The sequence below is a fragment of the Salvelinus namaycush genome, chromosome 16 (genome assembly GCF_016432855.1).
Source record: "Salvelinus namaycush isolate Seneca chromosome 16, SaNama_1.0, whole genome shotgun sequence".
NCBI classification, from domain to species: Eukaryota; Metazoa; Chordata; class Actinopteri; order Salmoniformes; family Salmonidae; genus Salvelinus; species Salvelinus namaycush.
Genome location: NC_052322.1, coordinates 2,723,815 through 2,743,814, shown reverse-complemented (window position 1 = coordinate 2,743,814; position 20,000 = coordinate 2,723,815). Strand labels below are relative to the sequence as shown.

Genomic DNA, 20,000 nt, shown 5'->3' with positions numbered 1-20,000 from the left:
TGCCTTTTACTGAGGAGTGGCTTCCGTCTGGCCACTACCATAAAGAACTGTTTAGTGGAGTGCTGCAGAGATTGTTGTCCTTCTGGAAGGTTCTCCCATCTCCACAGAGGATCTCTGGAGCTTTGTCAGAGTGACCATCGGAATGGGAGAAAGTGTGCTTTATAGGCCGGCCTACTTTACTGTACACTACAGTAGTTTGGATGCTTTACTAACATAACGTTGGTAACAGTGGATTCTATTACTAGGCAAAGTTGGTTTAACGTCGCTGTCCAATGACCTGACAAGCCGTAGGCGCGTGGGTGAAATCCTCCTCCATGATGTAATCGGAACTAGGAAAGTCAGAAATGTCCGACTTGATAACTGGTTGAACGCGCACTTTTATAACTGCAACCAGTTAGCAAGTCTGACATTTCCCAGTTTTCTAGTTCCAAGTAGTACGTGAACATGCCATTAGTCAGAGACACTGTATATAATGACGAGAGGGTCTTGTCTCCGCCCAAACAATGGGAGTCATTGTCCCAAAGGCGGTTGGTCTGCTTATCGCTGTATTCGCGCGTGGAAGCGATTTTGACGGGAGAGGACCCTCTCGCTTTGCCGCCATCTCTCTGGGTTAGTCCAAGGTATACATGGCATCGAAGCATGTGACATCCTGACTGTAATTGGGTCAGGCAGGTTGAGGAAAGTAAGCTCAAGAAACCATTATCAACAAGAACTTGGCTGTTCATCATAGCCCAACATTCAGTCTATATGATTGCAGAAATTGTAGCATGTTTGGAAATATTTGAGCAACATTTATCCCCATGAGTTCGCATATAACTTTTGGTTATTCAATTGGATGAGATATCTGACCTGCATGATATCTGACTTACAGTAGAGGTCGACCGATTATGATTTTTCAACACCGATACCGATTATTGGAGGACCAAAAAAAGCTGATACCGATTAATCGGACGATTTTTATATATAAACTCAGTAAAAAAAGAAACGTCCTCTCACTGTCAACTGTGTTTATTTTCAGCAAACGTAACATGTGTAAATATTTGTATGAACATAACAAGATTCAACAACTGAGACATAAACTGAACAAGTTGCACAGACATGTAACTAACAGAAATTGAATAATGTGTCCCTGAACAAAGGGGGGGGGTCAAAATCAAAGTAACAGTCAGTAGCTGGTGTGGCCACCAGCTGCATTAAGTACTGCAGTGCATCTCCTCCTCATGGACTGCACCAGATTTGCAAGTTCTTGCTGTGAGATGTTACCCCACTCTTCCACCAAGGGACCTGCAAGTCTCCGGACATTTCTGGGGGGAATGGCCCTAGCCCTCAGAACACTGACACTCCTTCCTGTCTTGCAGGAAATCACACACAGAACGAGCAGTATGGCTGGTGGCATTGTCATGCTGGGGGGTCATGTCAGGATGAGCCTGCAGGAAGGGTACCACATGAGGGAGGAGGATGTCTTCCCTGTAACGCACAGCGTTGAGATTGCCTGCAATGACAACAAGCTCAGTCCGATGATGCTGTGACACACCGCCCCAGACCATGACGGACCCTCCACCTCCAAATCGATCCCGCTCCTGAGTACAGGCCTCGGTGTAACGTTCATTCCTTTCTTCCTCACCCCTGGTGAGACAAAACCGCAACTCGTCTGTGAAGAGCACTTGTTGTTGCCGGTGATGTCTGGTGAGGACCTGCCTTACAACAGGCCTACAAGCCCTCTGTCCAGCCTCTCTCAGTCTAATGCGGACAGTCTGAGCACTGATGGAGGGATTGTGCGTTCCTGGTGTAACTCTGGCAGTTGTTGTTGCCATCCTGTACCTGTCCCGCAGGTGTTGCCTCCTTACACGTGGTCTGCCACTTCGAGGACGATCAGCTGTCCGTCCTGTCTCCCTGTAGCACTGTCTTAGGCGTCTCACAGTACGGACATTGCAATTTATTGCCCTGGCCACATCTGCAAATCAAATCAAATGTATTTATATAGCCCTTCTTACATCAGCTGATATCTCAAAGTGCTGTACAGAAACCCAGCCCAAAACCCCAAACAGCAAGCAATGCAGGTGTAGAAGCACGGTGGCTAGGAAAAACTCCCTAGAAAGGCCAAAACCTAGGAAGAAACCTAGAGAGGAACTAGGCTATGAGGGATGGCCAGTCCTCTTCTGGCTGTGCCGGGTGGAGATTATAACAGAACATGGCCAAGATGTTCAAATGTTCATAAATGACCAGCATGGTCAAATAATAATAATCACAGTAGTTGTCGAGTGTTGAGAGTATCTCTACCGCTCCTGCTGTCTCTAGAGAGTTGAAAACAGCAGGTCTGGGACAGGTAGCAGGTCTGGGACAGGTAGCACGTCCGGCGAACAGGTCAGGGTTCCATAGCCGCAGGCAGAACAGTTGAAAGCAGCAGCACGGCCAGGTGGACTGGGGACAGCAAGGAGTCATCATGCCAGGTAGTCTCAGGTCTTCCGAGAGAGAAAGAGAGAATTAGAGAGAGCATACTTAAATTCACACAGGACACCGGTTAAGACAGGAGAAGTACTCCAGATATAACAGACTGACCCTAGCCCCCCGACACAAACTACTGCAGCATAAATACTGGAGGCTGAGACAGGAGGGGTCAGGAGACACTGTGTCCCCATCTGATGATACCCCCGGACAGGGCCAAACAGGCAGGATATAACCCCACCCACTTTGCCAAAGCACAGCCCCCACACCACGAGAGGGATATCTTCTACCACCAACTTACCATCCTGAGACAAGGCCGAGTATAGCCCACAAAGATCTCCGCCACGGCACAGCCCAAGGGGGGGCGCCAACCCAGTCCTCATGCCTCCTTGCAGCATGCCTAAGGCACGTTCACGCAGATGAGCAGGGACCCTGGGCATCTTTCTTTTGGTGTTTTTCAGAGTCAGTAGAAAGGCCTCTTTAGTGTCCTAAGTTTTCATAACTGTGACCTTAATTGCCTACCATCTGTAAGCTGTTAGTGTCTTAACGACCGTTCCACAGGTGCATGTTCATTAATGTGTATGGTTCATTGAACAAGCATAGGAAACAGTGTAGGGCACAACTTAAGATCTTTGAAGTTATTTGGATTTTTACAAATTATCTTTGAAAGACGTTGTTACACGTGGTCTGCCACTGCGAGGACGATCAGCTGTCAGTCCGGTCTCCCTGTTCTTTTTTTTATTGAACAAAACTTAGATCTCCTAAGCCAGTGTTAACCTCAGACCTTATTTTTGGCGTTTATCTAAAAACCCTACAAATTTTTTTTTGGGGGGGGTAAATAGTGAAGACATCACAACTATGAAATAACACATAAGGAATCATGTAGTAACCAAAAAAGTGTTCATAGTTTTGATGTCTTCACTATTATTCTACAATGTAAAAAATAGTACAAATAAAGAAAAACCCTGGAATGAGTAGGTGTGTCCAAACTTTGGACTGGTACTTTATATATTTACCCCAAAAATATGGGGGATTGGAAATGGAGACAATTACATTGATGGCAGCCACACTCTATCTGCAATATTAAAGCTGACCTACCCCCTGATGTTGTAGTCCTTGACTAAAGACTGACTCACTTCACAGAAAAATGGGGTTTGGTTTGGAGTTCCAAGACCTAAAGCCTAGGAGCAACACAAACAGAAGCTCCACAGGCTATAGTGAAAAGTGAAGGTCTGAAGGAATTATGTGGGCTAATAGGAAACTTCTGTTCCCTCTATGGTGACCCAGGAGGATCTGACCAATCAAACAAGGGGAGGAAGCAACCTACCGCCATGGGAACCAGCAGCCAGTGACTTGTGTGCTGTCCTAAAGCATCAAGCCACTCTGAGCCAATAGTAGACCAGTTCACACAATTCTTCCTTTTACATTAGTTGTTATGTTGTGTTATTTATCACATCAGACACTTTTGTAAATTATGCAAAATAAATATACACATCTATATATAGACATTTCTTAGAATTATACTTAAATCATTAACACCGGCTAATTTATGCAAACTAATTTGAGTGCCTTCCAGGTCCCCTGTGAAGTGAACTAGTGGTTGTTTGTCTGAGCCAGTGTGGAGAGGTGGTTGGGAGTGCTGCTAGTGACCAGAAGATGGCAGGCTTAGATCACATCCACCTGTCAGTCATGAACATGTTGATATCAGTTGTAAACATGCCCTAAGTTTCTCAAATTCTTGGCGTCAAGAGAAGTGTGTACACAATCTAGATACAGGAGGAGAGTGACATGTTATCACAATGTACGTGTATAAACAGGGCTTAACATAATAAAATAAAAGAGTATCTGATCATTTTTTACTTCTGTGGCTTGATGTTCCTTGTCTGAACCTAATAGAATCAACCATTCAATACATATGATAATTACAACTGTTTGATTAAATTATGTAACAGTTTGTCATAAAATGAAGTTTAGAGCCAACCATCAGTAATCCATTTGAAAAGCAGCTATTCGTTTTATCGTTCGTTTTATTAAAAACAGTCAGTTGGTACAAGAAATTTACAGCATGAAAATATACATTTAATGTAAAAAGATTGTACTGTAGAACCATGAGTAGCATTCACACATGGTACTGTAAGGAACCAACAGGACATGTGACATTGCTTTGGTCTATTCACAGTGACTATGTTTATTTTGAAATAGATAATATCTCTAAGAAATCTATTATATTTCACCATATACGATGTCAGTATTAAGGATATCTACAATGAAGGGTTAACAGTGATAAGGGACATTTAAGTGTCATCCTCTTGTAAATGGGTGTGTTTTTTTATACAGAAGTTGATGAAAAGATAAGTCCTTATCATGGCCAGTCTAATTTAACTTGATAAAAGACGACGGGCTCTATTAAATCTGTGTCACTGAAGCGGTAGAGATTGCCCGATCGAAATGTAAAGGTCATTTTCGATTGATCCGACATACACAGCGGTTACTGTGAATGCCGTCGCTGCTAACGCGGCAACGTTGCCTTTAAATTTAAATTACTCAAACGCGAAACTTCCGCAATTTGGATTGAATAGAGCCCGAAACATCGCTCACTTAGTGCATGTCTCCTCTCACAGCCTGTACAAAAAGCACCTTCACAAACAGCCAGTGCAGCATACAAATATTGACAGAGAAACACAAAGATCCATAGAGATTCACCCATCCGTGCTTTTGTACTTTGGTGAAGGGAGATCAAAGTTAAAGTAGATTCTCTTCTCAATTAATAGAAAGCATATCTGAGTGTGCTTTAGTGACTTTTACCTTGAATTTCCACGGTGTCTGGTTTTCTAGCTCGAGATACTGTATAGATACAGACATTCAAGACCACTAAGGTCCATATTTAGATACTTAAAATGTGTCACGTGGAATGAGGAGGCTTTTGGTAATGGTAACATTGAAGCGGTTCCCTTTTTTTTGCCATTGACCCTGTAGTATCTGCATTGGACCTGTAGTATCTGAGAACATGCTGAAGAACACTAGTGTTATCAAGCTCTGCCTACCAAGTGAATAACGAGGAAGTACAAATTCCTAGGAAGAGAGCCGAGCCTCCCTATGTGTTTACATGATGTTCAGTGAGTAATTCTAGGAATAGCTTTAATTTTTTTTTTTATGTATTCCCTCCACGCTGTACGAGACTCAACCGACTTCAAAATCACTCTCCCGGTTAGTGAACTCTCATTCAGCCACATCAGATCACCATGTCTGTGAGTGACAGAAGTGTGTGTCATTGTGTATGCATTCTTTCGTGTATGTGTGTGTATCGACATTAGCCAGTGAGAGCCAACCATACTAATGAGACAGTGAGACGGCGTGGAAAAGCAGGAACATACGGAGAGTAGACCAACTATAGACAGACTACTACATACTGTAGAGACCCTGAAGGAACCATAAGGAAGGATCCTGACCTACTAAGTCATTATAGCGGCTATCTGGATTCCTATAGACACTCCTAGGGGATCAGATGTATATTGGCTGACAGAGAGACGGAGGAGTGGTGGTGTCAGATCTCAGTAGCGGTGATCTCGTCAAAGTTGATCTCGTTGCCGCTGCCTTCATCCTGCTCCTCCAGCTCGTCCCGGGTCTCCAGTTCTAGACTGAGCTTGCGCAGCATGCGCTCCAGCGCCCGGTTCCTCCGGTACATCCCCACGTAGTTCTGCTGCAGCTGCTTCTGATATTGGATCACCTTGTCCTTTTCCTCCTGCCAGACCCTGTGCTCCTCCTCAAAGCTACACGCCTGCTCCTCTCCCCGCTGGCGTTCTGTGACTAACTCCGCCCTCAGATCGTTCATCTGCAGCCGGAGGCTCTGGAGGGCCTCGCTCTCATAGGCCCTGTCCTCGTTGCTCTCATAGGTCAACAAGCGTGGCTCCTCCCCCTCTGGGAAGGCCTGGCACTGCCTGCCTCCACCACCATTGTGGGCGGGGCTCTGGAGGCTTGTCTGATCGGTGGCGGAAGCACGGAGGCGAGCCGCCTCCTCCTCCAGTCGGCCCACCTTCTGGCGTAGGAGCTGGGCCTCACTCTTGCGGCGCTGCAGCTCGTTCTGGCATACCTCCAGTTCCATGATGCGCATGTGGCCGGCAGTGGTGGCCTCTTGCAGCAGGCTCTGGCTGGTGGTGAGCTCGCCACGGGAGTCCCGAAGCTGTCCACGCAGCGAGACGATCTCCCCCATGCGCTGAGCCAGCTCCCCCTGGACATCTTTCATCTGCTGCTTCAGCAGGGAGATCTCCCCAGACTTCTGACACACCTGAATGAAACACAACTGGTTTCATATAGAGGAATCACACCACAAAAACCTGGGAATATGACAAGTATTCAGACCCCTTGACTTTTTCCACATTTTGTTACTTTACAGCCTTATTCTAAAATGTATTAAATATAACAATATACACACAATACCCCATAATGACAAAGTGAAAACAGGTTTTTAGAATTATTGACGTAAGTATTCAGACCCTTTGCTATGAGACTTAAAATTGAGCTCAGGTGCATCCTGTTTCCATTGATCATCCTTGATGTTTCTACAACTTGATTGGAGTCCACCTGTGGTAAATTCAATTGATTGGATATAATTTGGAAATATAAAGTTCTGTCTATATAAAGTCCCACAGTTGAAAGTGCATGACAGAGCAAAAACCAAGCCGTGAGGTCGAAGGAATTGTCCGTAGAGCTCGGGGACAGGATTGTGTCAAGGCACAGATCTGGGGAAGGGTACCAAAACATTTCTGCAGCATAGAAGGTCCCCAAGAGCACAGTGGCCCCCATCATTCTTAAATTGAAGAAGTTTAGAACCACCAAGAATCTTCATAGAGCTGGCAAACCGTCCAAACTGAGTAATCGGGGGAGAAGGACCTTGGTCAGGGAGGTGACTAAGAACCCGATGGTCACTCTGATAGAGCTGCAGAGTTCCTCTGTGGAGATGGGAGAACCTTGCAGAAGGACAGCCATCTCTGCAGTACTCCACCAATCAGGCCTTTATGGTAGAGTGGCCAGACAGAACCACTCCTCAGTAAAAGGCACATGAAAGCCCGCTTGAAGTTTGCCAAAAGGCACCTAAAAGACTCTCATACCATGAGAAACAAGATTCTCTGTTCTGATGAAACCAAGATTACACTCTTTAGCCTGAATGCTAAGCGTCACGTCTGGAGGAAACCTGGCACCATCCCTACGGTGAAGCATGGTGGTGGCAGCATCATGTTGTGGTGATGTTTTTCGGCAGCAGGGACTGGGAGACTAGTCAGGATCAAGGGAAAGATGAACGGACTAAAGTACAGAGAGATCCTTGATGAAAATCTGCTCCAGAGCACTCAGGACCTCAGACTAGGGCGAAGGTTCACCTTCCAACAGGACAACGCCTTTAAGCACACAGCCAAGACCAATGCAGGAGTGGCTTCGGGACAAGTCTCTGAATGTCCTGTAGTGGCCCAGCCAGAGCCCGGACTTGAACCCAATCGAACATCTCTGGAGAGACCTGAAAATAACTGTGCAGTGACGCTCCCCATCCAACCTGACAGAGCTTGAGAGGATCTGTAGAGAAGAATGGGAGAAACTACCCAAATACAGGTATGCCAAGCCTGTAGCGTCATACCCAAGAAGACTCGAAGCTGTAATCGCTGCCAAAGGTGCTTCAACAAAGTACTGAGTAAAGGGTCTGAATACTTATGTAAATGTGATATATATATATATACACATTTGTAAAAAATTCTAAAAACCTGTTTTTACTTTGTCATTATGGGGTATTGTGTGTAGATTGATGAAGGAAAAAAACGATTACAAAAACTTTTTAGAATAAGGCTGTAACGTAACAAAATGTGGAAAAAGTCAAGGGGTCTGAATACTTTCCAAATGCACTGTATACTGTGTAAACATTGGAATATATTCCCTCATACACTGAGTGTACAAAACATTAGTAAGTCTTTCCATGACTTAGACTGACCAGGTGAATCCAGGAGAAAGCCATGATCCCTTATTGATGTAACTTGTTAAATCCACTTCAAATCAGTGTAGATGAAGGGGAGGAGACAGGTTAAAAGAAGGATCTTTAAGCCTTGGATTGCGTATGTGTGCCATTAAGAGGGTGAAGATTGAAGTGCTTTGGAACGGGGTATGGTAGTAGGTGCCAGGCGCACCAATTTGAGTGTGTCAAGAACTGCAACGCTGCTGTGTTTTTCACTTCACGCTCAACAGTTTCCCACGTGTATCAAGAATGGTTCACCACCCAAAAGACATCCAGCCATCTTGACACAACTGTAGGAAGCATTGGAGTCAACATGGGCCAGCATCCCTGTGGAACACTTTTGACACCTTGTAGAGTCCATGCCCCTACATATTGAGGCTGTTCTGAGGGCAAAAGGGGGGTACAGCTCAATAATAGGAAAGTGTTCCTAATGTTTTGTACACTCGGTGTATGAGGGAATATATTAGAGAGAGAGCGGGGAGCTTGGTGTCTTTGTTACAATGTGATTGATGACGGTGGGACACCGTGCCAGGCTCTATCCTGCCAAACATGCCTGGGGAAGCATATTACTGAGGGTACCATTTATACTACACTATCAGTACCCCCATTGTACTGAATCATTTCATTGAAATTTCCTGTCCGACTGTGACAACAATTACTCAAAAGGAGTTACAGTAGCATTCATGGATTGTGTAAAATTCACTGTCTTTATTGTCTATACCAGAGTACCCGAGTAGACACATACTGCTAGCATTGGGGCAGACCCTCAGCCACTTCATCAACAAGATCTACAGAAGTGCCGAAGACCTAGGTAGGGACTAGACTAGGGGTGGATTTGGAATGGGGCCACAAACAGTGAGGGTCCATCTCACCTCCCACTTGGTCTCCTCCAGCCTGGACCCTAACTGAATCTTCTCGTGCTCGTAGGAGGTACAGCGCTCCTCCAGCTTCTCCCTCTCCTGCAGCAGCTGGCCGAAGTCCTCCTGGAGCTTCTTCTTCTCCTGTTGCAGCTGGAAGACCTGCAGCTGGAGCACCTGCTGGGCACGCTGGGCCTTCTGGGACTGGGTCTGCATCCGCGTGGCACAGCTCTGACGCAACTCCTCCAGCTCCAGCTCACAGCGCTTCTGCTTCTCCTCATAAACCTGGGGAAAGAGAGAAGACACGGGTTGGGTAGGTGAGGGTGGCATCGTGTGCGTGTGGTGATTGTAATGGTTTTAGTGTCCCAATAAGTCGTGGCATTTGTCATTGTGTGTGTGATGGTACATGGTGTGTGAGAGAGAGAGAGGAGCTTGGTGTCTTCATGCGTTTCAGAATATATGACAAGATAATGTGTCCAATGCTCTTTTGTCCATCTACCCCACCACGTACCTGGCATATAGCCACTTCGTTCTCGTCCAGGTTGTCTCGGAGCTGCTGCAGCTCCACGTCTCTCTCCCTCAGCTTATCCTCCAGGTCCCTCACTACCCCCTCGTACCCCCCCTCCACAGGGGCTGGCGAGCGCTCGCTCGACCCGCTGTCCGACAGGGGCTGGCCACGTCCGCTCACCGACCCTGTGCTCTTACTGGACGAGGAGCACCCACTGTCCGAGTTGGAGTGCCCGTGTGCGGTCTTCGTGGGCTCCAGGTGGGCACTGCCAGGCGGGTAGTCTGCGGGCGCCAGGATGTAGGGGATGCTGCCATAGGGGGGCAGGCTCGTCAGGGAATTCCGTCCCAAGTCAGACATGGAGCAGGTCTGGCTGCCCCCGCCCGTGTGGCGCCCGCCGCTGTAGGAGTTTCGATTCTCCGAGCAGGGCGGCAAGGTGTCCATCTGGCTACCAGGTGACAACAGGTTGAGGTTGTTCTGGCAGTCTGATAGACTGGCCCTGTCGTGGCGAGGGGAAAGGAACTGCATGGAGTTGTGACTCTTGGGGACGACGGGTTTGAAGGCAGTGGGCCGGATCACTGTTTTCTCCATGTTCTGAGAGGTGAGAGGGAAAGACCAAATGGTTTGTTGGGTAAGAGGTTGTAAATAATGGATATTCAGTGAATGTTTGATTCATTTCTTCTAATCGTGTTATTGTGAGAGTGGATTGATCTACTTCAAAGAGACTGAATGACTGTTCCATATAGCCTGGACAGGGCCACACTCACCTTCTCCAGCTTCCCTGACACGGGGACCAGTTTGGGAGGGGGTTCTTCCACGTTCCCGTTGAGGTTCCCAAGCTGCCGATCCTTGGCCTCCCCTGTGTCAATCCCGGTCCCAGGGCTTCCATGAACCACAGTGTTGTCATTCCAGTCTCCCACATAGTCCTGGTTCAGATACGAGTAATTCCCATTGGTCCCGCTGTCCTTACTGGTGCCAATCACCATCAAAGGCTTCCTGTTGCCAGGCGGAGTGAGGCTACTGAGCAGTGGATCCTGAGATGTGTCAAAGGAGGCCAGGCAGGAAGTGGCGCCCAACGTGGTTCTGTGGAGCCTGGTGGCGCCCGGCTCGGGGACAACATCAACGGGCCGGTAGTGACGCACCAGGTGGGCCGGGCCGGGGCGCTGGGCGATAAGGCTGCTGACGGAGCCCATAGCCTCCTGGGAGTTGGAGGTGGAGGGGAGGTTGGGGGGTGTGTGGGGGGCAGAGGGGCGGTGGCGGGGGGTTCCGCTGAGGCTGGGGGTGTGGTGGCACTCAGCAGGGATGGACAGAGCCTGAACCAGAGCCATGATGGCTGCTGCTCAGTGGGACACCCACGCGATCTGGGGGACAGAGGGAGAAACAGGGGTACACATTGTCAAATGCATGGGAACTTTCAAAGTAGCAAAGCAATAACAAATCTTTACAGCAGGAATATATATCAGAGGGAGCATGTTTGGACTATCGAACCATCCAGGGTCGTGTTAAGGAGAGCTCAGCATTCTGAACATTGTTCTATAGATACATGACTCCATGATTCCCTAAATAATGTTCACAGACATGCTTTGTTGTGATGTAAAATATTCAACATTACAGAAAATAATGTTTGTGAACTTTCTGTGACCCTGGTGAAACCATAAAAACTGCATGGATACAAATAAAATATGTTCTCCTCCTACAGTTAAATTAACATATGGTAGACATACAGTAGATTAAAAATAGACGGACAGACAGAGAGCAGCACAAACATTGGCTTCAGGACTCATATCGGAAATAGTCTCTGACATGATGCTCATGACGGGAAGCAACTGTCTGTCTCCCTACATCCCTTCAACCTCCTTTCAAAACAACAACGTGCAAACTAGGGGGAGATAATTCAAATCGTAGGGCACTCAATTGGAAATGACATCTCTCATTAAAAAGTCAAAAGCTACTGTTCATGAACAGGTTAGTGAACAACTATTAGTGATTTGATTTATTAGGATCCCAATTAGCCGACTCCAGTGAGGTGGCAACCAACTCCTACCAACCAGTGATCTCATCTAAAATCAGATGATCTCCTCATCCAAACAGTGATACTACACAGTACACACACTGTGACTTCATCAGTCCCAAGGCACAGCGTTTGCCGCTGAAAGGAATACAATAGTAGACAGGACATAGGCCCATGATGATGAGGTCACGCTCTGTGTTTGCTGGCTCCCAGCTGTGCATGTTAAATACATCATCACTACTGTATGAGTCATCCGGAGCAGATGTCCCAGGGACAGGTGTGTCCTGTGGGAGAAAGTCGAGTGTCAGAGCTCTACGAAGTCAGGATGTAAACTCCGATACGGCGGTAGGAATACTGGGGTGATTTCGGTGCAAATGTGTCAACATGTTTGAGGAGTTTTAATTTCGATTCATCAGGGAGTGACCTCTGCGGCACCCCTCAGCACCCCTACTTCCTGCGGCTATGTGGTTCGGTACAAATACCTGTACCATTACACCCCTAATAGACATGCATCCGCGCACGCACACACACGTTAAGATCAGGACAATGATTAATGGGACTGTGGCGTGTCTATCAACCAGCCAGCTCCTTATTTAAAAATCAGCCAGCCAGTTTGGCACCAGACGGCCACTGCTGGCTCTGCCCACGCACTGTGCCACCCTGCCAAGACAAAAAAGCCTACAACTGAGGTTAACTGTGATTACTACATTCTAATTAGCACAGAGTGGAGAGGTTGTAAATGTGATCTCTACTTAATGGATTGACTAAGAAGGTTGGCCCAGTTGTATGACAAACAGACATACTGTAGGCCTACCTACAGAGTAAGGTACAACGTATTCTGTAGATGTATGAAAATCTGTACGTGCAGTGTCATAAAAACACACATTCACTCTCTTACAAATTTGTGCTCGCAGAAGTACACTAAACTGTTAACACACTATTTCGGGAGGATAGGTTTGCAGGTTGACTGCTTATGCCTTTTCCATGCATTCCACCCATAGTAGTTTGGGGCCCAGTTGTCTCCTTCTGAAGCTGTCATCACTGAACTATGGGTGAGACTGTCCAGACTAGAGAGTCACACCAGATTCAAAGAATCAACTAGTCTCCTACACAGCTTTGATAGCCCCCAAAAACCACATGTCCTGTTTTTGTTTCACACGGTCGGGGCGGACTCGTATTTGGCAGGACCCTTTCCTTAGCATTTCAAAAGACTCTGAAGGAGGCCAGATAGACAGATCACACTGACTCACATAGGCCTAGTTTAACCAATGAGATCAAGTCAGCGCTGCTTGGTCATGGAGGACATTGGCACCAAAATAGAGCTGTGTTTCTCATTCAACTCAGCCGACCGCAGCGTCGAAGACGTTCTCTGACCGGATTGTTTTTGTCTGTCTGGGAAAAGCCTAGGAGGTATTTGTTCAGGCAGACAGACACTCCCTCAGCAATAGGAATTTGCAGCCACGTCAGCTATAACGACTTGTTTCTCAGTTCAATAACACTGGTAGGTGGAAGGGCTCCAGACCAGTCCACCTTGATTTAACAACCACTGCTTGTCATCGCTCACATGACACGGCTATAGGGGGTGCTCCGTAAAGGGCAATGAAGCAATGGCAGCTTACCCATCATGTATTTTTAGACATAATTTTACCTTTATCTTCTCCAGATGCAGGGGGGGGGGGTTATAGACTACTGGACTGATAGATGCAGGGAGTTATAGACTACTGGACTGATAGATGCAGGGGGGGGGGGGGGTTATAGACTACTGGACTGATAGATGCAGGGGGGGGGGGGGGGGGTTATAGACTACTGGACTGATAGATGTAGGGGGGGTTATAGACTACTGGACTGATAGATGCAGGAGGGGGTTATAGACTACTGGACTGATAGATGCAGGAGGGGGTTATAGACTACTGGACTGATAGATGTAGGGGGGGTTATAGACTACTGGACTGATAGATGCAGGAGGGGGTTATAGACTACTGGACTGATAGATGCAGGAGGGAGTTATAGACTACTGGACTGATAGATGTAGGGGGTTATAGACTACTGGACTGATAGATGCAGGAGGGGTTATAGACTACTGGACTGATAGATGCAGGAGGGGTTATAGACTACTGGACTGATAGATGTAGGGGGGGGTTATAGACTACTGGACTGATAGATGTAGGGGGGGGGTTATAGACTACTGGACTGATAGATGCAGGGGGTTATAGACTACTGGACTGATAGATGCAGGAGGGGTTATAGACTACTGGACTGATAGATGCAGGAGGGGTTATAGACTACTGGACTGATAGATGCAGGAGGGGTTATAGACTACTGGACTGATAGATGTAGGGGGGGTTATAGACTACTGGACTGATAGATGCAGGAGGAGGTTATAGACTACTGGACTGATAGATGCAGGAGGAGGTTATAGACTACTGGACTGATAGATGCAGGGGGTTATAGACTACTGGACTGAGATGCAGGAGGGGGTTATAGACTACTGGACTGAGATGCAGGAGGGGGTTATAGACTACTGGACTGAGATGCAGGAGGGTAGGGGTTATAGACTACTGGACTGATAGATGCAGGATGGGGTTATAGACTACTGGACTGATAGATGCAGGAGGGAGTTATAGACTACTGGACTGATAGATGCAGGAGGGGTTATAGACTACTGGACTGATAGATGCAGGAGGGGTTATAGACTACTGGACTGATAGATGTAGGGGGGGGTTATAGACTACTGGACTGATAGATGTAGGGGGGGGTTATAGACTACTGGACTGATAGATGCAGGGGGGTTATAGACTACTGGACTGATAGATGCAGGAGGGGTTATAGACTACTGGACTGATAGATGCAGGAGGGGTTATAGACTACTGGACTGATAGATGCAGGAGGGGTTATAGACTACTGGACTGATAGATGTAGGGGGGGTTATAGACTACTGGACTGATAGATGCAGGAGGAGGTTATAGACTACTGGACTGATAGATGCAGGAGGAGGTTATAGACTACTGGACTGATAGATGCAGGAGGGGGTTATAGACTACTGGACTGATAGATGCAGGAGGGGTTATAGACTACTGGACTGAGATGCAGGAGGGGGTTATAGACTACTGGACTGAGATGCAGGAGGGGGTTATAGACTACTGGACTGAGATGCAGGAGGGGGTTATAGACTACTGGACTGATAGATGCAGGATGGGGTTATAGACTACTGGACTGATAGATGCAGGAGGGGGTTATAGACTACTGGACTGATAGATGCAGGAGGGGGTTATAGACTACTGGACTGAGATGCAGGAGGGAGTTATAGACTACTGGACTGATAGATGCAGGAGGGGGTTATAGACTACTGGACTGATAGATGCAGGGGGGGGGGGGGTTATAGACTACTGGACTGATAGATGCAGGGGGGGGGGGGGTTATAGACTACTGGACTGATAGATGTAGGGGGGGTTATAGACTACTGGACTGATAGATGCAGGAGGGGATTATAGACTACTGGACTGATAGATGCAGGAGGGGGTTATAGACTACTGGACTGATAGATGTAGGGGGGGTTATAGACTACTGGACTGATAGATGCAGGAGGGGGTTATAGACTACTGGACTGATAGATGCAGGAGGGGGTTATAGACTACTGGACTGATAGATGCAGGAGGGGGTTATAGACTACTGGACTGATAGATGCAGGAGGGGTTATAGACTACTGGACTGATAGATGCAGGAGGGGTTATAGACTACTGGACTGATAGATGCAGGAGGGGTTATAGACTACTGGACTGATAGATGTAGGGGGGGGTTATAGACTACTGGACTGATAGATGTAGGGGGGGGGGGTTATAGACTACTGGACTGATAGATGCAGGGGGTTATAGACTACTGGACTGATAGATGCAGGAGGGGTTATAGACTACTGGACTGATAGATGCAGGAGGGGTTATAGACTACTGGACTGATAGATTAAGGGAGTTATAGACTACTGGACTGATAGATGCAGGGGGGGTTATAGACTACTGGACTGATAGATGCAGGGGGGGTTATAGACTACTGGACTGATAGATGCAAGGGGGGGGGGTTTATAGACTACTGGACTGATAGATGCAGGGGGGGGGTTTATAGACTACTGGACTGATAGATGCAGGGGGGGGTTATAGACTACTGGACTGATAGATGCAGGGGGGGATATAGACTACTGGACTGATAGATGCAGGGAGGGGTTATAGACTACTGGACTGATAGATGCATGAGGGGGTTATAGACTACTGGACTGATAGATGCATGAGGTGGTTATAGACTACTGGACAGATAGATGCAGGGGGGGGGTTATAGACTACTGGACTGACAGATGCAGGGGGTTATAGACTACTGGACTGATAGATGCAGGGGGTTATAGACTACTGGACTGATAGATGCAGGAGGGGGTTATAGACTACTGGACTGATAGATGCAGGAGGGGGTTATAGACTACTGGACTGATAGATGCAGGAGGGGGTTATAGACTACTGGACTGATAGATGCAGGGGGTTATAGACTACTGGACTGATAGATGCAGGGGGTTATAGACTACTGGACTGATAGATGCAGGGGGGGTTATAGACTACTGGACTGATAGATGCAGGGGGGGTTATAGACTACTGGACTGATAGATGCAGGAGGGGGTTATAGACTACTGGACTGATAGATGCAGGGGGGGTTATAGACTACTGGACTGATAGATGCAGGGGGGGGGGTTATAGACTACTGGACTGATAGATGCAGGGGGTGTTATAGACTACTGGACTGATAGATGCAGGGGGTTATAGACTACTGGACTGATAGATGCAGGGAGTTATAGACTACTGGACTGATAGATGCAGGGAGTTATAGACTACTGGACTGATAGATGCAGGGGGTTATAGACTACTGGACTGATAGGTGCAGGGGGTTATAGACTACTGGACTGATAGATGCAGGCCGCAACCCAGCAGAGCAGCACATTCATTTAGCTTATTCACTTCACGTAAATCAAGTGTTTGAATGACAAATCTGCTGTGAAATCTGCTGTATAGGCATGGTCCACACTAAGCACAGGGGCAGACCAAACATGAAAGCTTTGCATTTATGGGTGTTACACACAGAAATGCATGGACACAAACATATAGGTGCAGCAGACCCTGCTTGGCTAGTATGCAACGTCACACAAACATGCTTTGATACAAACCAAGAGGACGCAGTAAATCCCTCTTTGTGAGTCAGTTGGACACACACACACACACACACAGCCAGAGGGGTTTCGGTGTAAAAATACAGTGCACAAGAGGGGATGTGTCAGGGGAGGTAAAAAAAAGTCTGCTCTGTTTTACTGGCTGGTTTGGATTCAGGTACGGAGAGCAGCGCCTCTGATTTAGAACAAGAGAGTAGAGGGAGAGGAAGAGAGAAAAAGAGAGAAAGTGAGATAATGAAGAGCAAGAGCGTATGCATGAGCAGCTGGGAACAAACAGTCTGGAAATCCCCTCCACTTTCCATCTCCCTCCTAATCTAATCCACTCTCCCTCGCTCTTTCCCTCCTCTTCTTCATCTCCCTCCCCTTTCCTTCTCGATTCAGTGTCCAACATAGACCACGGAGGGAAAGAATTTGACATTGCTACCTTGGTCCAACAGACAACCTACCTTTCCAAGACAATTGACCCGTTTTTTTCTCAGCCCCAGTCAGGTATGCTAAATCCCACATTGTTAGGTTGTCATCGTGATACTGACTGTCGTAATGCTTCTATGGATAATGAGGTCTGTCCTACACTCATACTGAATGGCATTCTCTCCATTTTGTGGCCTAACAAATTAAGGGAGCATGGCCAAGGATGAGACCAGTGAGGAAGAGAGGCCTCTTCTCCCATGTATGCGCGCACGCACGCACACACACACACACACACACACACACACACACACACACACACACACACACACACACACACACACACACACATTCCTGGGAGAACTTTTCTCTGCCTGTCACGGTCTTTGTTTTTGTTTTCAGTGAGCAGAGAGAGAGAGCGCTCTCCCACGCTACAGTCATATATAGCACTGGTTCCCTATCCTGGTCCTGATACCCAAAGGGGTGCATTTTTGTTTTTGCCCTAGCACTACACAGCTGATTCAAATGATCAACTCATCAAAAGGCTTTGATGATTTGAATCAGGTGTGTAGTGCTAGGGCAAAAACCGAAATGCAAACCTTTGGGTCCCCAGGACCAGGATAGGGAACCACTGATCTATAGTATAGATCGGACATTACCATTGGCTACTATCCCATTTTAGATGACTCTGGTCATTGGATTGATCACTTCCATCCCATTATTTTTTCTAATTTAGCAGACTCGCTTATCCCAACGGACTCAAAATAAGTGCATTAAACTAAAATGTAGGTGTGACTAAACAAAAAACGAATAGATAAAAAGCATTCAACTCCAGGAGAGGTTAATTACACCACCTTGCATCAAGGGTAACAGTTAACCCTCATGGCTCACACGGTCTACAAATGTTCTACAGTTTACAGTTTCTGGTGGAAACCATCTCGCCTGTTTCTATTTTCCATCAAACTTCCTTTTCCCCAGTGCCCTATTCAAAGCCCCAAAAAGTTCCCCAGCACAGAGTTACTACTCACGTACCCCAAGCTGACCCCCGCATAGCTGCCTCTGCACTGGGCCTCCTCTCGTCCACTTCAAAGTCGTTCAGCTCCCAGAAGAGCTATATCCACTCAATTTGTTCCAATCCTCCCGTAGCTCTGTGTCGGTCTCTCTACTCTCTTCTCCCGAGGGAAACTTCTCTCAGAGTCCAAACGCAGCTCATTGCTCAGGCCAAATGCCACCAATGTGAATGGACTTTCCGGTCCCTCCTTCTCTACCCCTCCTTCTCCCTCACACAAACTCCCCCACGCCCACCTCCTCTCTTTTCTCTCTCCCTGGCTGGCGCTCACTCTCTCTCCACTTCTCTCTCCTGTGCGGCTTTGACCAAATAGGCTCCACACAGCATAGTATGCCTCTCTGCCTTTGTCAGGCAGTAAAAATAGGAAAAGAGAGAGCGCGAGAGAGAGAGAGAGAGAGAGAGTGGCCAGTCGTATGGGAATTCTGCCATCCTCCAGTCTGTCTAAAGAGGGAAAGAAAGAAACTGGGCCAGCATGCTGATATAGGGTCATTTTTATGGCTCCCTTGATGTTGCTGCAGACATACTTTACTAACTAATCAGATAACTGGCCATATCTGTGTGTGCCCATGCATGCATGTGTAAAAGATATACGGTCTGTTCACCTCAAAAGATAAATATCTGTCTAGTGCTAAGGGGGAGGGGAACATACCACAACCAAGCAACAGAACCCTATACAGTTCATAGCAGGGTCCCACTTCAAATCAGTCGCTGAGTGTGTTACAGTCGCCTAATGAAACCTCGACAGACAGTGAAATTCTAGAATCCAAACACCCTCTGACACCCAGACAGTCCCGGTTTCCAGTCTGCCTGTTTCCAGAGGAGTTATACCATACTCCAAACAGACATGCCACCCAGCCTCAGCACTGACCTGCAAATCCTCCATCTGGCCACAATCAATGAAAAAAACAGTGTTTCAATCAGTTTTAAGCCGTGTGACAGAGTAGACTAAAGTAGGGTAGTTACTAGAGAAGTAGGCTACAGCACACACAATTTCTAAAGGCCTACAAGTGGGTCACACTGCCCAGTGTTCTGCTCGTGTCCTTCATACAGCAAGGGGTTGAAAAGGTAGACCTCTCCACTCACCTTGAGGGACACCAAAGTAAGGGTGAGATAGGGGTGTGCAGCAAGGTGACCACTGGCGTAGCACCCCCCCCCCCCCCCCCCCCCCCCCCCACCCACAGCCCACCAGGTTTCCCTCTAGGATTTTTCCTGGGGTTAGCTCTATTCTGTTTTTTTATCCTAAAAACTCCATAGTCCTTGCCGATGACAAGCATACCCATAATATGATGCAGCCATCACCATGCTTGAAAATATGAAGGGTGGTACTCAGTGATGTGTTGCGTTTGCCCCAAACAGAATGCTTTGTATTCAGGTCATAAAGTTTATTTTTGCAGTTTTACTTCAGTGCCTTATTGCAAACAGGATGCATGTTTTGGAATATTTGTATTCTGTACAGGCTTCATTCTTTTTACTCTACCATTTAGGTTAGTATTGTGGAGTAACTACAATG

The 20,000-nt window shown here is 47.1% G+C and overlaps 1 protein-coding gene across 1 annotated transcript; it reads right to left on the bottom strand.

Moving 5' to 3' along the window:
* Window positions 1–4,466: 4,466 nt before the first annotated feature.
* Window positions 4,467–18,623, bottom strand: LOC120060907 (leucine zipper putative tumor suppressor 2 homolog). Its single transcript, XM_039010336.1, has 5 exons — window positions 18,454–18,623; window positions 10,570–11,163; window positions 9,809–10,396; window positions 9,313–9,582; window positions 4,467–6,730 (listed from the first exon to the last, which is right to left on the bottom strand). Exons 2-5 carry the CDS (start codon window positions 11,128–11,130, stop codon window positions 5,990–5,992), a joined length of 2,160 nt encoding a protein of 719 aa, XP_038866264.1. The 5' UTR covers window positions 11,131–11,163; window positions 18,454–18,623; the 3' UTR covers window positions 4,467–5,989.
* Between the last annotated feature and the right edge of the window lie 1,377 nt (window positions 18,624–20,000).